Raw genomic sequence first — 14,475 nt, 5'->3', positions numbered from 1 at the left:
TGGAAAACTCAGAGAATTAACCTTGCCCTACTGGGCCTTCCTGTTCTTGTAGTTTCTAGCCTCAAGTTCCTGGTTTTTCCCTTTTACCAAGTTGTGACCATTGTAGTTGCTAAAAATGATTTTACAGTGTAATTTGGCATAATTTATAGGTCAAATGTCATGTTCCTTTCTGCATTCCCACAAATCCCAAATTGTAGGCTCTGAAACCAACCAACCATGTCCCTTTTATGATCTTTGACCTAATATGCCTGACTTTTCACCTTCCTGAGCAGTTATTGAAATAAAGCTGGGTGGGCATGAATGAAATGCGTTGTATTGTGAAATCACAAAAATTTCCATGCCAGGATTTACTATCTTTACCAAGATTGAGTATCCCAGCAGGGAAGAGATTATGACTGTAGCATGTTAGAGCTAAATGGGACCTGAGGAGTCATGTGGCAGCTAAAGCCCAGAGAGAGGCTATGACTTTTGGAAAGTCACATAGTTAGTCCCAGTCTGCTGACATCTTTCAGAAGGCCCGCTCTCTCTCCCCGCACTGTCCCCAAAGACCACACCACAGATGTCTGAACAGAGCTTGGAGTTCTGGAGAAAAGAGGTCCTTGAAAGATAACTATAAGCAACCGACTCCAGGAAGTAGAGTTCCCCATACACCATGAGCAGCTCTTGCTGAAACTACTGAGAAATGAGAATAAGTTGCCACTTTCTAAGTTACTGTTTTCACCAAAATACAAGCTTCAACTTTGTAGCCCTTGTGGATACTAAGTGGTCCTACCAGCTCCCCCAGACCACCGGCTCTTCTGCTTGTGGACTCCGCTCTGAGTCTAAACTGAGCATCATGCAGAGCTCCGGTGCCAGACTCACTGCTGATGTCCGCGCCAGCCTCCAGATTTGGAGTTGGATAAAAATTCTAATGTATGATGATGTTTTGTCAGTATTTTTCAACTAACATAGCCCAGTGGAAACAAAATACAGGTAAGTATTTAGACTCTGGAGGTTCTTTGAGGATATCTAACAAGGACTTTTACCTTGAGAATTATCTGAATCTCTGAAAATTAAATAAAGATGTTAAAAAGGGAGAGGAGGACAAATATGAGACAAAACTTTTTCTGAAACTGACTCTTATCTGGTTGCCTTGTTAGATTTCCAGTCCTTATTACAGAGCAAGGACTGCAATGTGATCTTTTAATGACCATTATGTATAATGATTGGGGAGAAAACAGCCTGAGGTTGGGATAGGAAAAGTTTATGCTCAGAAATTACAAATGGGTAGCCGGCCATCCAGGGAGGCAGCTGGCATCACCGAAACCATTCCTGAGACTACAGCTAAATAGCTTAATCTCGAGTCAGATGTTGGCAGTACTTGAGGTATAGAATGCTGGTTCTTAGGGCCAAGTCAGAATCATAATGCTCTTTGCACACGGGCTTTATTCCAATGACTCTGAAGAAGGAGCAGCATCTGGAAGCTAAATGAGCAGGGGGCCAGGAGCTCTTGAGGCGGGCAGGACGGAGATGGTGGGGAGTGAGGGACACGGCTCATGCCCTCTCTGCGTCCTCTCTTCCTCAGAGCCAGACCACACGGGTGGAGCAGGTGTGGGGGGATTTTTCTCGGCCCTGGTATCCTCTCCAGGAGGGAAGAAAGCCAGGACACCAGGAAGCAGAGTAATTTCCCCAGTGGCTGGGCTGAGGGAGCTGCTTGGTTCTGCCTGCACGGGTGGGAAAGGGAGCTGATACAAATCTGTCATGTGACCAAAATACTTTAGGCCCAGGACTAACTAAGCCCCAGAAATATTTATGAAGGCATGTGAGTTAACTGCTTTAATCAAGTTAGTGACTTATTAATCTGTCTTTGGGTTATGGGTGCCAGAGCTTCTCCCTTCCAGTTTGCTACCCTCTAGGCCACCCAGGAACCACGGCCGTCACGGCTCATACCAGCTGATAGGCTCATTATATATTCAGATGAAATTTTTAATGCTTTATTTTTTAAGTTCAGATTTCATTAAAATTGGTTTATTATCTAGCTCATAAATGAGACAGAAGAATCCCAAGTTACAGTGGTATTTTTTTAATAATTGAAATTTTAATGATAAATGATTTCCTTGTTTTTAATATTCTGAAGCTAAAATTTAGCCTTTTCTGCCTATAAAGTAAGGAGGAAGTCTAACACATAAAAAACTTTACCTGTATTACTTCTATGAGAGATATTTCTGTGATCAAAAAAGAATTTCCTGAACTCTTAATTCCAGGTCTGAGGCCTGTGTCTAACACTGCCAGGAGTTGAATGTTTGCTATGATAAGGACTATGGATACCTCTGTTTCCTAAGTAATTTAAGAAAGTATTCATTTATACTTTAAGAAATTCTACCTTAAATATTTTGAGCAAAGTGGGAAGCAGGCACATAGCATAGGAAGATCGGCTCGGTGCTTTGTCACCACCTGGAGGGGTGGGATAGGGAGGTTGGGAGGGAGACGCAAGAGGGAAGAGATATGGGGACATATGTATACGTATAGCTGATTCACTTTGTATTAAAGCAGAAACTAACACACCATTGTAAAACAATTATACTCCAATAAAGACGTTTAAAAAAAAAAAAGATTTTGAGCAGAAATGTAATTTATATACATTTGTTCCTAGAAATCTAAATCAGAACTAAAATATAGTTTCTTGTACACCAGAGAGTCAAAGTTTTAAACAATATTACATGGAGAGGTAGAATTCTGAGTGCAGCTGCACTGGATTTGATATTTGGTTGGTTTTGGCTATTGTTGATTTTGCTTTTTCAGTAAGTTGCTCAGCCCTCTACAGAGGACTGACAAAAGTGGTTTATTGAAAATAGACCTGTGCTTACCTAAAAGCTGATACCTGACTTTGGTGGTTTCAGAGAATACCTCCTGCTTCCAGAGACACAGCCTCTGCATGAGGTGCTGTACTTCAGTGCTGCCCACACCCTTCGCCAGCACCTGAACGCTGCCCCGCGGATCGCCCTCCATACCGCACTCAACAACCCATATTATTACCTCAAGGTAAGAAGCAGTCCTTTCTCTGATAATTTAGTTCACACTCCAGGCTTTATGTATCACAAAAATATTGTAAATTTGCAGTTCTAATGAGCAGGGAACTGGCAGCTCAGGGTTGCACCTCTTTCAGATATTTTTTAAAATTCTTTAGATTTTTAGAGGGCTTTTTCTAAGCCAATGAACTAACACTGCCAACTTTTGATCATGCGTAATTGTCTTCTCCTTCATGTGATAAAACCAGATCATAGGCACTAAGACTTGAGAATAATGCTACTACTCTTGAAAATAAAGGAAAGGTTTCTTACAGACATAACAGCAGATAATAGGTCAAACCATATGGCCCAGTGAAATTACTTAAAAGATCCAAATGATTGTTTCTGATGCAAAAAAAAAAAAAAAAAAAAAAAGGAATTTAATCTTGGATTTTAAACCAAAGAAAGATCTGCTCTGAGATTATCTCCAGAGCTGAGTATAGAGGACAGCCAGCAATATGCCAGGGATAAAACTGCTAAACTCCAGACACATTTGCCAGTTCCAAGTTGTTCTTTAAACGGAGAGTTCAAGACAGTTCAGAATTTTTAAAACTAACTTTCTTATGACCAGGTAACGTGATCATTTTAAACAGCTCAGTAAGCTATATTTCAGTTATATACAATGCAATTTCTTGATTATTTGCTAAGTTAATATTAAATTGTTAATTTGTTAATAAGTTATCAACTCAGTTAAACACCTAGAAATCTTGCAACAGAGGATACTTAAGAAGTGACTCCATAAAACCTATGAAGAGAGTTCCGATGTATTGGTTTCCTGTCCAAAATGGCACACGAACATGCTAAGCCTTACAAGAGAATACTGAGTAGGAAGATGTAAATCAGTGATTTTTCAATGATGGTGGTAGTGGGGTACTTGAATAATTTCATATTTAAGGCACAAAATATCAATTATTTTTATTATATAAACCACAAATTAAAACTCTTTACATAATCTTTTTGGCTAGTAGTAAGTCTCAGAAGAGAACTGGTGCGATTTCAGCAGTTTTGGGAAGGATATAATTCCCATGTGTATGTTTGAGAGAGATTTTGTTTCTTAATAAGAACCATCATTTTCACATAGGTTGAAAAAACACTGATGGTTTTGTAGAGGTTAGGATCTGCAGTGTTGACAGTAGTCTTCTTTGAGAGATAACTTATATCCCTGGTAGTGGTGTGTTGGTATTTATTAATACAGTATAGTAATTGCTAGAATTCATGTAATTACAAATGTTGGAAGTGGCATTTTATTGAAAATCCACAAAATTCCATAAACTTTTATGGAAACCAGAAATGCATTAAAGTCTCAATAATGAATAATGTATGATTAAAATGAAAAAAATTAATAATTTATGATGAAAATGAAGAATATGCTTGTCTTCTGATCCTGGCTGTATTCATCTAGTGATTAGGAGCTAGAGGGATTTTGACCAAGACCTCATCCTAAACAACCAGCTAACTATTGGAGAGTAGGTGCAACTCACAAAATAAAGGAAACCAAAGACTCCACTTATTGGCTTACTAAGTTCAGGTTAGCAGGTTAATTAATGTCTGATTTTGTTCCTCATCATTTCTGAAAGGTAGTTATCTTAGTTTACTGTTATTTTTAGAATGAAGCACTGAGAAGTGAAGAAGGTTGTATTCCAAATGTCGCCCCAGACATCTGCATAGCATATAAACTGCACCTGGAGTGCAGCAGGCTAATCAACCTTGTGGACTGGTCGGAGGTAGGTCAGGGGGAAAGAGCAAGCTGTCTATGTGTCTAACCATCCATGACAACTTTCCTGGAATGTTTTTGTACTTTTGGTACTTTGAAACTCATCTCTTATTTTTTCAATGCCCTGTCTTTGGTTTGGAAAGCATTATAAATCACCTGGCAAGTTTCTCCAGAAAAGCAGCTAACTGCTCAACAGTCCCACACAAACCCCTGCACTCTGATCCCACACCTTCAACCGAGCCAATTCTGCATCCATGCCAGGTCAAAATAAGTACATTTTAGTATGTTTAGCAAAAGCTGAACAGTTTAGGTCAGTTCCGTTATTCCACAGAATAAAGAAGTACATTATTAACTAGCATTTCCCTTATTGCATAAAAGAAAAGAAAATATTGGAATAACTACACAAAAGTTAACTCTGTTAAAGGCCCTATTTGACAAATGTCACCATTTAAAAATATGCATAATTGGCTGCTTCCAAGAAAAATAGGCATTTTCCTGGGAGATGGAGGTTGGAGTAGAGGATACAGGGCATCCTTTGCTTTTCAACTTTGAATAGTTTTGCTTCCTGTTTTTCTCTGCACATTTCTTAGTTCTCTGAAATATAAGATTATTCAGAAACCATTCCATTATCTTTTAATTTTTTTTCTTATGCAGAGAGCACAATACTTTATTTATTTTTAATAGATCTTTATTGGAGCGTAATTGCTTCACAATACTGTTAGTTTCCGTTGTACAACAAAGTGAATCAGCCATATACATACATATGTCCCCGTATCCCCTCCCTCTTGCGTCTCCCTCCCACCCTCCCTATCCCACCCCTGTAGGTGGTCACAGAGCACAGAGCTGATCTCCCTGTGCTATGCGGCTGTTTCCCACTAGCTATCTTACATTTGGTAGCGTATATATGTCCATGCCACTCTCTCACTTCGTCCCAGCTTACCCTTCCCCCTCCCCGTGTCCTCAAGTCTATTCTCTACATCTGTGTCTTTATTCCTGTCCTGCCGCTAGGTTCTTCAGAACCATTGTTTTTTTTTAGATTCCATATATGCGTGTTAGCATATGGTATTTGTTTTCCTCTTTCTGACTTCACTCTGTGTGACAGACTCTAGGTCCACCCACCTCACTACAAATAACTCAATTTCGTTTCTTTTTATGGCTGAGTAATATTCCATTGTATATATATGCCACATCTTCTTTATCCATTCATCTGTCGATGGACACTTAGGTTGCTTCCATGTCCTGGCTATGGTAAATAGTGCTGCAATGAACATTGTGGTACGTGACTCTTTTTGATTTATGGTTTTCTCAGGGTATATGCCCAGTAGTGGGATTGCTGGGTCGTATGGTAGTTCTATTTTTAGTTTTTTAAGGAACCTCCATACTGTTCTCCATTGTGGCTGTATCAATTTACATTCCCACTAACAGTGCAAGAGGGTTCCCTTTTCTTCACACCCTCTCCAGCATTTATTGTTTGTAGATTTTTTGATGATGGCCATTCTGACTGGTGTGAGGTGATATCTCATTGTAGTTTTGATTTGCATTTCTCTAATAATTAGTGATGTTGAGCATCTTTTCATGTGCCTCTTGGCCATCTGTATGTCTTCTTTGGTGAAATGTCTATTTAGGTCTTCCACCCATTTTTTAATTGGATTGTTTGCTTTTTTGATATTGAGCTCCATGAGCTGTTTGTATATTTTGGAGATTAATCCTTTGTCTGTTGTTTCACTTGCAAATATTTTCTCCCATTCTGAGGGTTGTCTTTTTGTCTTGTTTATGGTTTCCTTTGCTGTGCAAAAGCTTTGAAGTTTCATTAGGTCCCATTTGTTTATTTTTGTTTTTATTTCCATTACTCTAGGAGGTGGGTCAAAAAAGACCTTGCTGTGGTTTATGTCAAAGAGTGTTTTTCCTATATTTTCCTCTAAGAGTTTTATAGTGTCTGGTCTTACATTTAGGTCTTTAATCCATTTGGAGTTTATTTTTGTGTATGGTGTTAGGGAGTGTTCTAATTTCATTCTTTTACATGTAGCTGTCCAGTTTTCCTAGCACCACTTATTGAAGAGGCTGTCTTCAGCCTCTTGTATGTTCTTGCCTCCTTTGTCGTAAATTAGGTGACCATATGTGGGTGGGTTTACCTCTGGGCTTTCTATCCTGTACCATTGATCTATATTTCTGTTTTTGTGTACTTACTTATAGTGATCATCAATGTAGTTTTGAGACTCTGAAATTTGGTATAATTTTTAAAAATGTGTCAACTACCAGCAGCAGCAGTGCTTGACCTGGCTTAAATACAGAGCCATCAAGTGCAATAAAAGATGTTTGGCAGTGGCAGAGATTTTTATCTTCTTTTGTCCTATCTCTCAAAAGGCCTTTGCAACAGTTGTGACAGCTGCTGAAAAAATGGATGCAAATTCTGTAACCTCAGAAGAAAGGAATGAAATTATCCAGTATCCTTTAAAATCAATTCTACAGTGTCCAAGTAAGCATACAGAATAGTTTATAGTTTCTCCAGATCTACATTAGAGATTTAACCATACCATCCCAGAGTAACTTGTTTCTAAATACTTATTCCGAATTTAAAATGGCCCAAATCTAAACTATTTGGTCTAAAAACTTATATAAAGGTCATGTTCCAAAATTCACCAAAAATGGTCATTATTGAATTCTCTATTTTTCTGAGGTTATTAATATACTTTAAGAAGTTGGCAGGGAAGCAGTTTTCATACTCTGTGAAAAATGAGAACCAGACAAGTGTTACACACTTTTCCATTCGTGTCTTATTGACAGTAGAGTCTAATTACATTTAATGTTTTCCAGTTAGGGTTTTAGTTTAATTTAGTAGTATGTATTCAGTTTACTAAATAATGTTTTAACATTGAGATTTTAACCCTTTTTTGTCAGAAGTACACAGTGAATTTCCTTAGCTATAGCCTCCAGTGCTCGGTTTATTAGAGCTGTTTCTGAGCTAGAACTTTTAGGATTTATAAAGCCTACCAAACAGAAGACTGACCATGTGGCAAGGCTAACATGGGGAGGCTGCTAGAAAGCAAATGAGTGAAGCCAGAAAGATAGCATTTAGCTTAAGAAAAAGGAGACCAATCATATTTACACACCGGTAGAGGAAGATTGCTTGGGAAGAAGAATAATGTGTAATCCCTGTGTGATGTTTAAACAGAAAAGTAGACTGTTAATCCCTATCAGGAATGTATCAAAGCACCTTTGGAGTACTTTAGAATCCAACAAGTAACATGCTAACATTGCAAGTAGAACCTCTCTCAGAGTATCACTGCAATTTTCAGTCATTAAGAAATTATGAATAAATTGTTCTTGAACATACATAATGTATAAATGTAATAAATTCCTTTGTCTAGGAGTATCTATTAATATGCATTTGATTTAATAGTACTTATTCCTGCTCTCGCAGTTTCTTGCACTGGCATTCCTCACTTTAGTAAATTATGTAATAAGATGAACATTCTAGAGGTTTCTCCTCGTGACTACAGAGGTTCTAAAACTGCCTCTGCTGCCCCATTTCCTTTAGTCTTACAACTTAAAATTAAGTCCCAAGTTGTTTGGCTTCATGCTTAAAGGCAGTAAATATTCTACTTAAGGATGACCCGTCATGGAGTCTTAGAGCCTCTAAGGCCTTTACAAATCACATCAACCTTTTAAGACTCAGATGAAATGACATCTGAATCTCTTCCATGACAAGAACTCATCAAGACAATGAAACAAAGAGACCTCAAGTTCATTATTTAATATTCTATTTCCAAGAGAATTCTGGGATGTGTCTTTAAGTATACTCACTAACATACCAAAATTACCATGCAAATATGACCAGGAGAAAAAAAGTCCAAATTCAGTGAAGACTGTTTTAGTTGCAAACCTTAGAACTGTGTACTTGCAGGTCTTTTTGTGTGTGTGTGCTTTGAGGACAAATTTAATGTATAACTGTTTTAAAATTTAATATAAACAAACTTAATATATAACTTAAACTTCATTAATTCTGGAGTGTAAAGGAGGTATTTTGAGTATAAAGGGCATCTTAGCCCTCTGGCAACAGGGTGGGCCGAGATGACATTAACGGATAAATGCTCCCTTCCCCACTTCCCGCTCCAAAAACTAAAAGTGCTAGATGAAATATACTCCAAAACAAATCATCAGAATGTTGCCAGGGTTAAAAAGAAAGGTAAATCCCAAGGTACCAGAAATAATTGCAAGCCAGAGCAGAAAGTGTCTAGCCCTACAAAGCTTTGAGACAATTACCAGAGTAGCATTAGTTCAGATAGATTAAAAGTCTTACTGTCTTCATCTAAAAGATGCAAGGATTTCTTATTCAGCAGAATTTAAAAACATGTACATATGCACAAAGGGCTGTCAACTTGGAAAGTAAGGAATTTATGATATGTAAACACAAACACCACCACCAATAAGGAAGAAACTGGACAAATAAGAGGCTTTTGACACCTTGGAATCCATGTGTTAAAGGCAGAGCCTCTGTCATCTAGGGGTCCCTGAATGAGGGCATGGATCAGAGCCTCTGCCAGTGCTCATGATCAGAGCAGAGAACAGATTTCTACCGTGTGAAGTTTTCCACGATTTATCTTAACAGCAGCTAGGTCACTGTTTTTTCTCAATATTCTCTAGCCATTCCCCTCCAATCAGAGGTGCCCTCGATCATGTGTTTCATTTTTGACTATGGTTGGTAAAATCTAGGGAAAGAATGTGTGGATGATTTTAAGGATTTTCCACCTATTGTCTAAGTGAGGCAATCAGCATACTCCATGTCTGATTAACGTGAAGACACCATCAGTATCTACAATGCAATTTCCTCAGCTTTCAAATGGTGCAGATGAGCGTCAGATAAAATTGTGTTTAGAAACCATTCCTTTTGACAAAATGCTTACACTGTAAGGTACAGAGGAACTGGCCTCACACAGACCCAGCAGATTTACGTCAGTCTGAGGCACTTGAGGGCTCTCAGCCCTGCTTCCTTTTTCTTTTGCTAGGCACTTAGTTGAATTCAGCTTATCTAAATGCATGTCAGGCACTGAACCACTTTGATTTTTCTTACTATCTACTTAAAGATTAGGTAAGGGAGTAGCAGGATGGAAACTGTTTTGTAAATATTCAAAAAGCTGTAAAATTGAAACATGAAGCTCATTTGTGGTAGCCATTAATGGAGCACAAAACCCTCAAGCCAGCCTATAAAGTGTCAGCTTAATTATGTCCATTCCTTAATACTGTAAAAACTTACAAATGGGATATTCTGATGCGCTAAATCTTGCATTTAATGAAATACTAATCTGAAATGTTTGAAAATTTCAAACTGTTGAAGTAGTTTGAAATTTTTTCACAAAGTATTTATTGAGCGCATACCATGTGCCAGGCACTGTTGCGGGCACTTGTGATACTTCAGTGAGCACAGATCTTTGCCCTCATGCCATTCTAGCAAAGGGAGTACAACGATTAATTATATAGTATATTACAGAAAAAACAAAACAAAAAAAAACAAACAGCAAAAAGAAGCAGGACGTCATGCTGCAATTTTAAACAGTGGTCAGAACAGGCCTGAGATGATGTTTGAACAAAAAGATTTAGCCATGAAGTTTTATGGAAGAAGTGCATCGTACACAGAGAACAGCAATAACAGAGGTCCTAAGGGCAGTATGCAAGCTGCACTGGAGGAACAGCAAAGGTGGCCAGTGTGGGACACGCAGTGAGCAAGAGGGAAACTCAAAACTGAGCGGGGTGGGGTGGAGGGCAGGTAAGTTACGGCCCTGTAGACCACTGTAAAGTCCTTAACGTCTGTAGGTGGGAAGCCATCTAAGTAAGACTGAGACCTTTAAGGGATCACTGACTGCTATGAGAATAGACTGGAATAGGTGAGGAGACGCAAATAAGGCAAAACAAAGACCAACTTGGAGGTCACTGAAATCATCCAAGCAAGACACAAATGTCAATGAGAGTAATAGTAGATGGTGAGATTTTAGATGGATCCAAGATCGGATGAAGGATGTGAGGAATTCAGGGCTGTTTTTTGGCTGAGAAACTTCTGAATGGAGATGCCATTAGCTGAGGAGAAGTTTAAGAGGCAAAAACAAGGAGTTTGGTTTTGGACGGACGTCTTCAGACCTCTCATTAGATATCCAGGTGGAAAGGTCACACAGGGATGCGAATATAACCATCTTTAGGATTAGATGAGATCACCAAAGTGAGTATGAGCAGAGGGGGCAAGGAGCCCAGGGTCAAACTCTGGTTATGTTTTAAAGTTCAGAGACAGGAAGACTGGGCCAGCAGCCAGTAATGGGAGGAGAATCAGGCAAGTGTGGTTAGTACCTTGCAAGCCAACTGAACAAAGTGTTTTAAGGTCAAATGTTGATTAGATTTAGCAATGTGGAATATATTGGTGACTGAGTGGTTGAATAGTGAAGACTAAGCCTGGTAGCCATCACCTACCAGATGACCTAACAAGTGTCTAAACTTATCACTAGTCCATACTTATCACACAGCGCCATACTTTGTGTGATACACTGCAGAGATCATAGCATCCTCTTATACAAAAGGTTTAACCTGAAACTAATAAATGCTTTAGACCTAACTTCCAGTTTACAGTAAGTGCAAAGGGATAGAAAAGTTTAAATTAATGACATTGATTAATTAATGACAAAGAAACATTCAACAAAACAGGCCTAGTTGTTCCAGAAAGTCAGAATCTTGATTGAATCCTGCTTTAGCGAGAAAGCTGCAAAAGACATTTTGAGGACAAATGGGAAAATCTGAATATGGACTAGATGTTAAATTAGGGAAGCATTACTTTAAGTGGGATAATGTTATTGAAGTTATGTAGGAGAAACCCCTTGTTCTTAGATGCATCATGTATACGTTCTTTGAAGCAGTTAAAAATATAAAGCAAATAAAATAAAAATACAAAGCATATAAAGCAAATATGGCAAAATAATTGTTCCCTTTAAGTGGATCGTTGGACCAATCTTTCAGCTTTTATGTTTTGATTTTTTTTCCTAATAAAAAAATTTGGTGACAAAAGGAGGGGGGGAGGAGAAGATTGGAAATTTAGAAAATTCTTGAGTTCTGCTTTAAAGGTTATAGAACAGAAAAATAGGTAATAGCTAGAGAGGGATTATAAGATCAAAAGACTTAATAGCATGTTTATTATGCTTATGGGAATGATCTAGTACAGAGAAAGGAAATGGAGGCAGGAGAGGACTGCTGGCCCTGTCTTTGAATGAGCTAATGCTCCTCACCTAGGGCAGAGGCAGGAGCAGAGAATTGCTGGAGCCCTACCAATGAGTAGACAAGGACAAGCTCATTAGGTGCTTGAGCAGGATATTCACTTATTAACACCGATTACTGTATAATTGTGAAGTAAGGGAGTAAAGAGAACCCTAACAAGGCAAATATTGTATAGTCATTTCCAACCCTAGCTGCTTGGATCAGCGGGGGAGCATATTTAAACAGATTCCAAGTCTTCCCTCCCCACTTCTTTAGTCTTCTAAAGCAGTCTCTGTGGGTAGAACCTGGGAAAGCACCCCAGTTAATACTGCTCATGCAATCAGTGTCTCATTTGGAAACCATTTTCTGTAGGGATATAAGGTCTTGCCATAGGCCAAAGATAGCTTTGATATTTTTACCTAGAATCTTTATTTTTTTCAGATTGCCTGTGCCTGTTTTTCCTAATACAAAGAACTATACCTGGTGATGTGCCTTGTTAATAGTGACTTACTGAACACATTACAGTAACCTGAGTACAGCAGCACACCAGCACTGCCTTTTACTGTAAAAGAAAAGAATAAGATGACTGTTAGCACACTAAATTCTGTAGATACTTACTTACTAGAAGCAGTTTCAGGGCTCTTTGGGAACTCAAAGTGCGGCTGGTGATTTGCACTAATCACCACCTACTGGGTCCATCTAAATCTTGGATTAACTAAGTCCAAGAAGTTGCCTGCATTTTTTATTTTCTGAAATTACCTCACACACTACTTAAAATCAGTAAGGAGCCTATGAGCTAGGACATTTTGCTAAGGTGGACAGCAGAAACTTGGCTATGGAGGAAATTTTGTTCTTGATCAAAGCTGAATCTAGAATGAAAACATATTACTTGTGGCTCCATTCAGATTGCCAGCACTGATTTCCTTTTAGCATATCTTGCCCTCTAAATATAAAAACCAGCTCTTTTATAAATTTAAATCTACATAAAAATTCACACATGCTTATTATATAAAAGAATGTTCGTCATTTTGGGGTGAGAAGGGATAAAGCATGTTTACAGTTGCTCTGCCCCCCTCCTCCACGTCTTAACTTACTGCTTGCATTCTGAAATGCTGTCCCACTATACCAGCGGTTCTCGGCTGGGGACTGTTTTCTTCCCCTACCCCGGACATCTGTCAGTATCTGGAGGCACATTTTTTTGGTTGTCACAACTGGGGGAGGGTGCTATTGGCATCTAGTGGTTGAGGCCAGAAATGCTGCTGAACCTCCTACAACACACAAGATAAGTCTCCCCACAACAAAGAACCAATCTGGCCCAAATTGTCAGCAATGCTGAGGTTGAGAATGAGTCCATTAAAACCAAGTAGAATTATCCACCCTACTTAAGGCCACCCTGCACTATACCAATGTTTCTCAGGCACTTAATGGGCATATGAATTACCTGGGGATCTTGTGAAAGCCCTATACCACTTTTTGGCCTTGTTTTAAAGAAAGAATTGGTGAAATATAATCACTAAAGTTAAAAAGGGGAAAAATTCTTTTTGTGTATTCCACTAATTAGGTCAATTATAAATATTTATGTCCCAGTATATTTATGACTTAATTAGTAGAAACATGTTAATAGAATTTAACAAAAGAATTCACTTAAGTATTTTTGCTCACTTCATTATAGGAAAGCTGTGTTTGGAAAGCATGTATGGAAAGGGAATTAGATGTGCTGAATCATGCTTTCATATAATGTCCTTTAAAAAAGGTAAAAATTCTTGGGCTTCCCTGGTGGCACAGTGGTTGAGAGTCTGCCTGCCAGTGCAGGGGACACGGGTTCGAGCCCTGGTCTGGGAAGATCCCACATGCCACGGAGCAGCTGGGCCCGTGAGCCACAACTACTGAGCCTGCGCGTCTGGAGCCTGTGCTCCGCAACAAGAGAGGCCGCGATAGTGAGAGGCCCGTGCACCTCGATGAAGAGTGGCCCCCGCTTGCCGCAACTAGAGAAAGCCCTCGCACAGAAACGAAGACCCAACACAGCCATAAATAAATTAAAAAATAAAAGTAAAAATTCTACAGTTGTTAAAACTGACCTATTATTTAACCTATCATGCAGTTAGAAGAGAAACACTTTGGAGTCAGAACTCAGTTTGTGAAAATAGCACTCAAATCTTAGATTATTTGGTATGTGAAAAGACTGATTTTGAAATCTTATTAACTTCACTGATCCCTGGACAATGCTTACATTTAAAACACTGGCTTTATTCAAATACTACCCATCTGTACATTAAAAACAAGCAGATTAGAAGTAAATGTTTTATTCTTCCAACTAAATTCCAGTACTACAAGGGCAGTAAAACAATGATACACTGGGAAAAAAATGCAGCCATAAACATTTGTTAAAAAGACTGATAGAATAAATAAAAACTACCAAAAAAGGGTGGGGGGGAATCATATAAACCCATTCTGAAACCCCAAGAAGTCCTGGAGTACAGAAAT

At 38.7% G+C, this 14,475-nt stretch overlaps 1 protein-coding gene across 6 annotated transcripts in view; it reads left to right on the top strand.

Moving 5' to 3' along the window:
* ORC3 (origin recognition complex subunit 3) overlaps positions 1–13,864 on the top strand; it is a 66,132-nt gene extending 52,268 nt beyond the window's left edge. For 4 of the 6 annotated variants that reach the window (XM_082405939.1, XM_082405938.1, XM_082405937.1 and 1 more), the window contains 4 exons: positions 2,880–3,021; positions 4,655–4,771; positions 7,126–7,205; positions 7,696–8,142. In XM_082405939.1, the coding sequence (XP_082262065.1) occupies positions 2,880–3,021; positions 4,655–4,771; positions 7,126–7,205; positions 7,696–7,801 (445 nt within the window). In that variant the 3' untranslated portion in view covers positions 7,802–8,142. Of the gene's footprint in view, positions 1–2,879; positions 3,022–4,654; positions 4,772–7,125; positions 7,238–7,688; positions 8,143–12,432 lie in introns of those variants that run through there. The other 2 variants (XM_082405940.1, XM_082405941.1) reach the window with 2 other exon arrangements.
* The last annotated feature ends 611 nt before the right edge of the window (positions 13,865–14,475 follow it).

The sequence above is a fragment of the Balaenoptera borealis genome (assembly GCF_965194805.1).
Source record: "Balaenoptera borealis genome assembly, chromosome: 9".
NCBI classification, from domain to species: domain Eukaryota; kingdom Metazoa; phylum Chordata; class Mammalia; order Artiodactyla; family Balaenopteridae; genus Balaenoptera; species Balaenoptera borealis.
The sequence above is the reverse complement of the archived record's forward strand: the minus strand, read 5'-3'. Positions and strand labels throughout refer to the sequence as shown.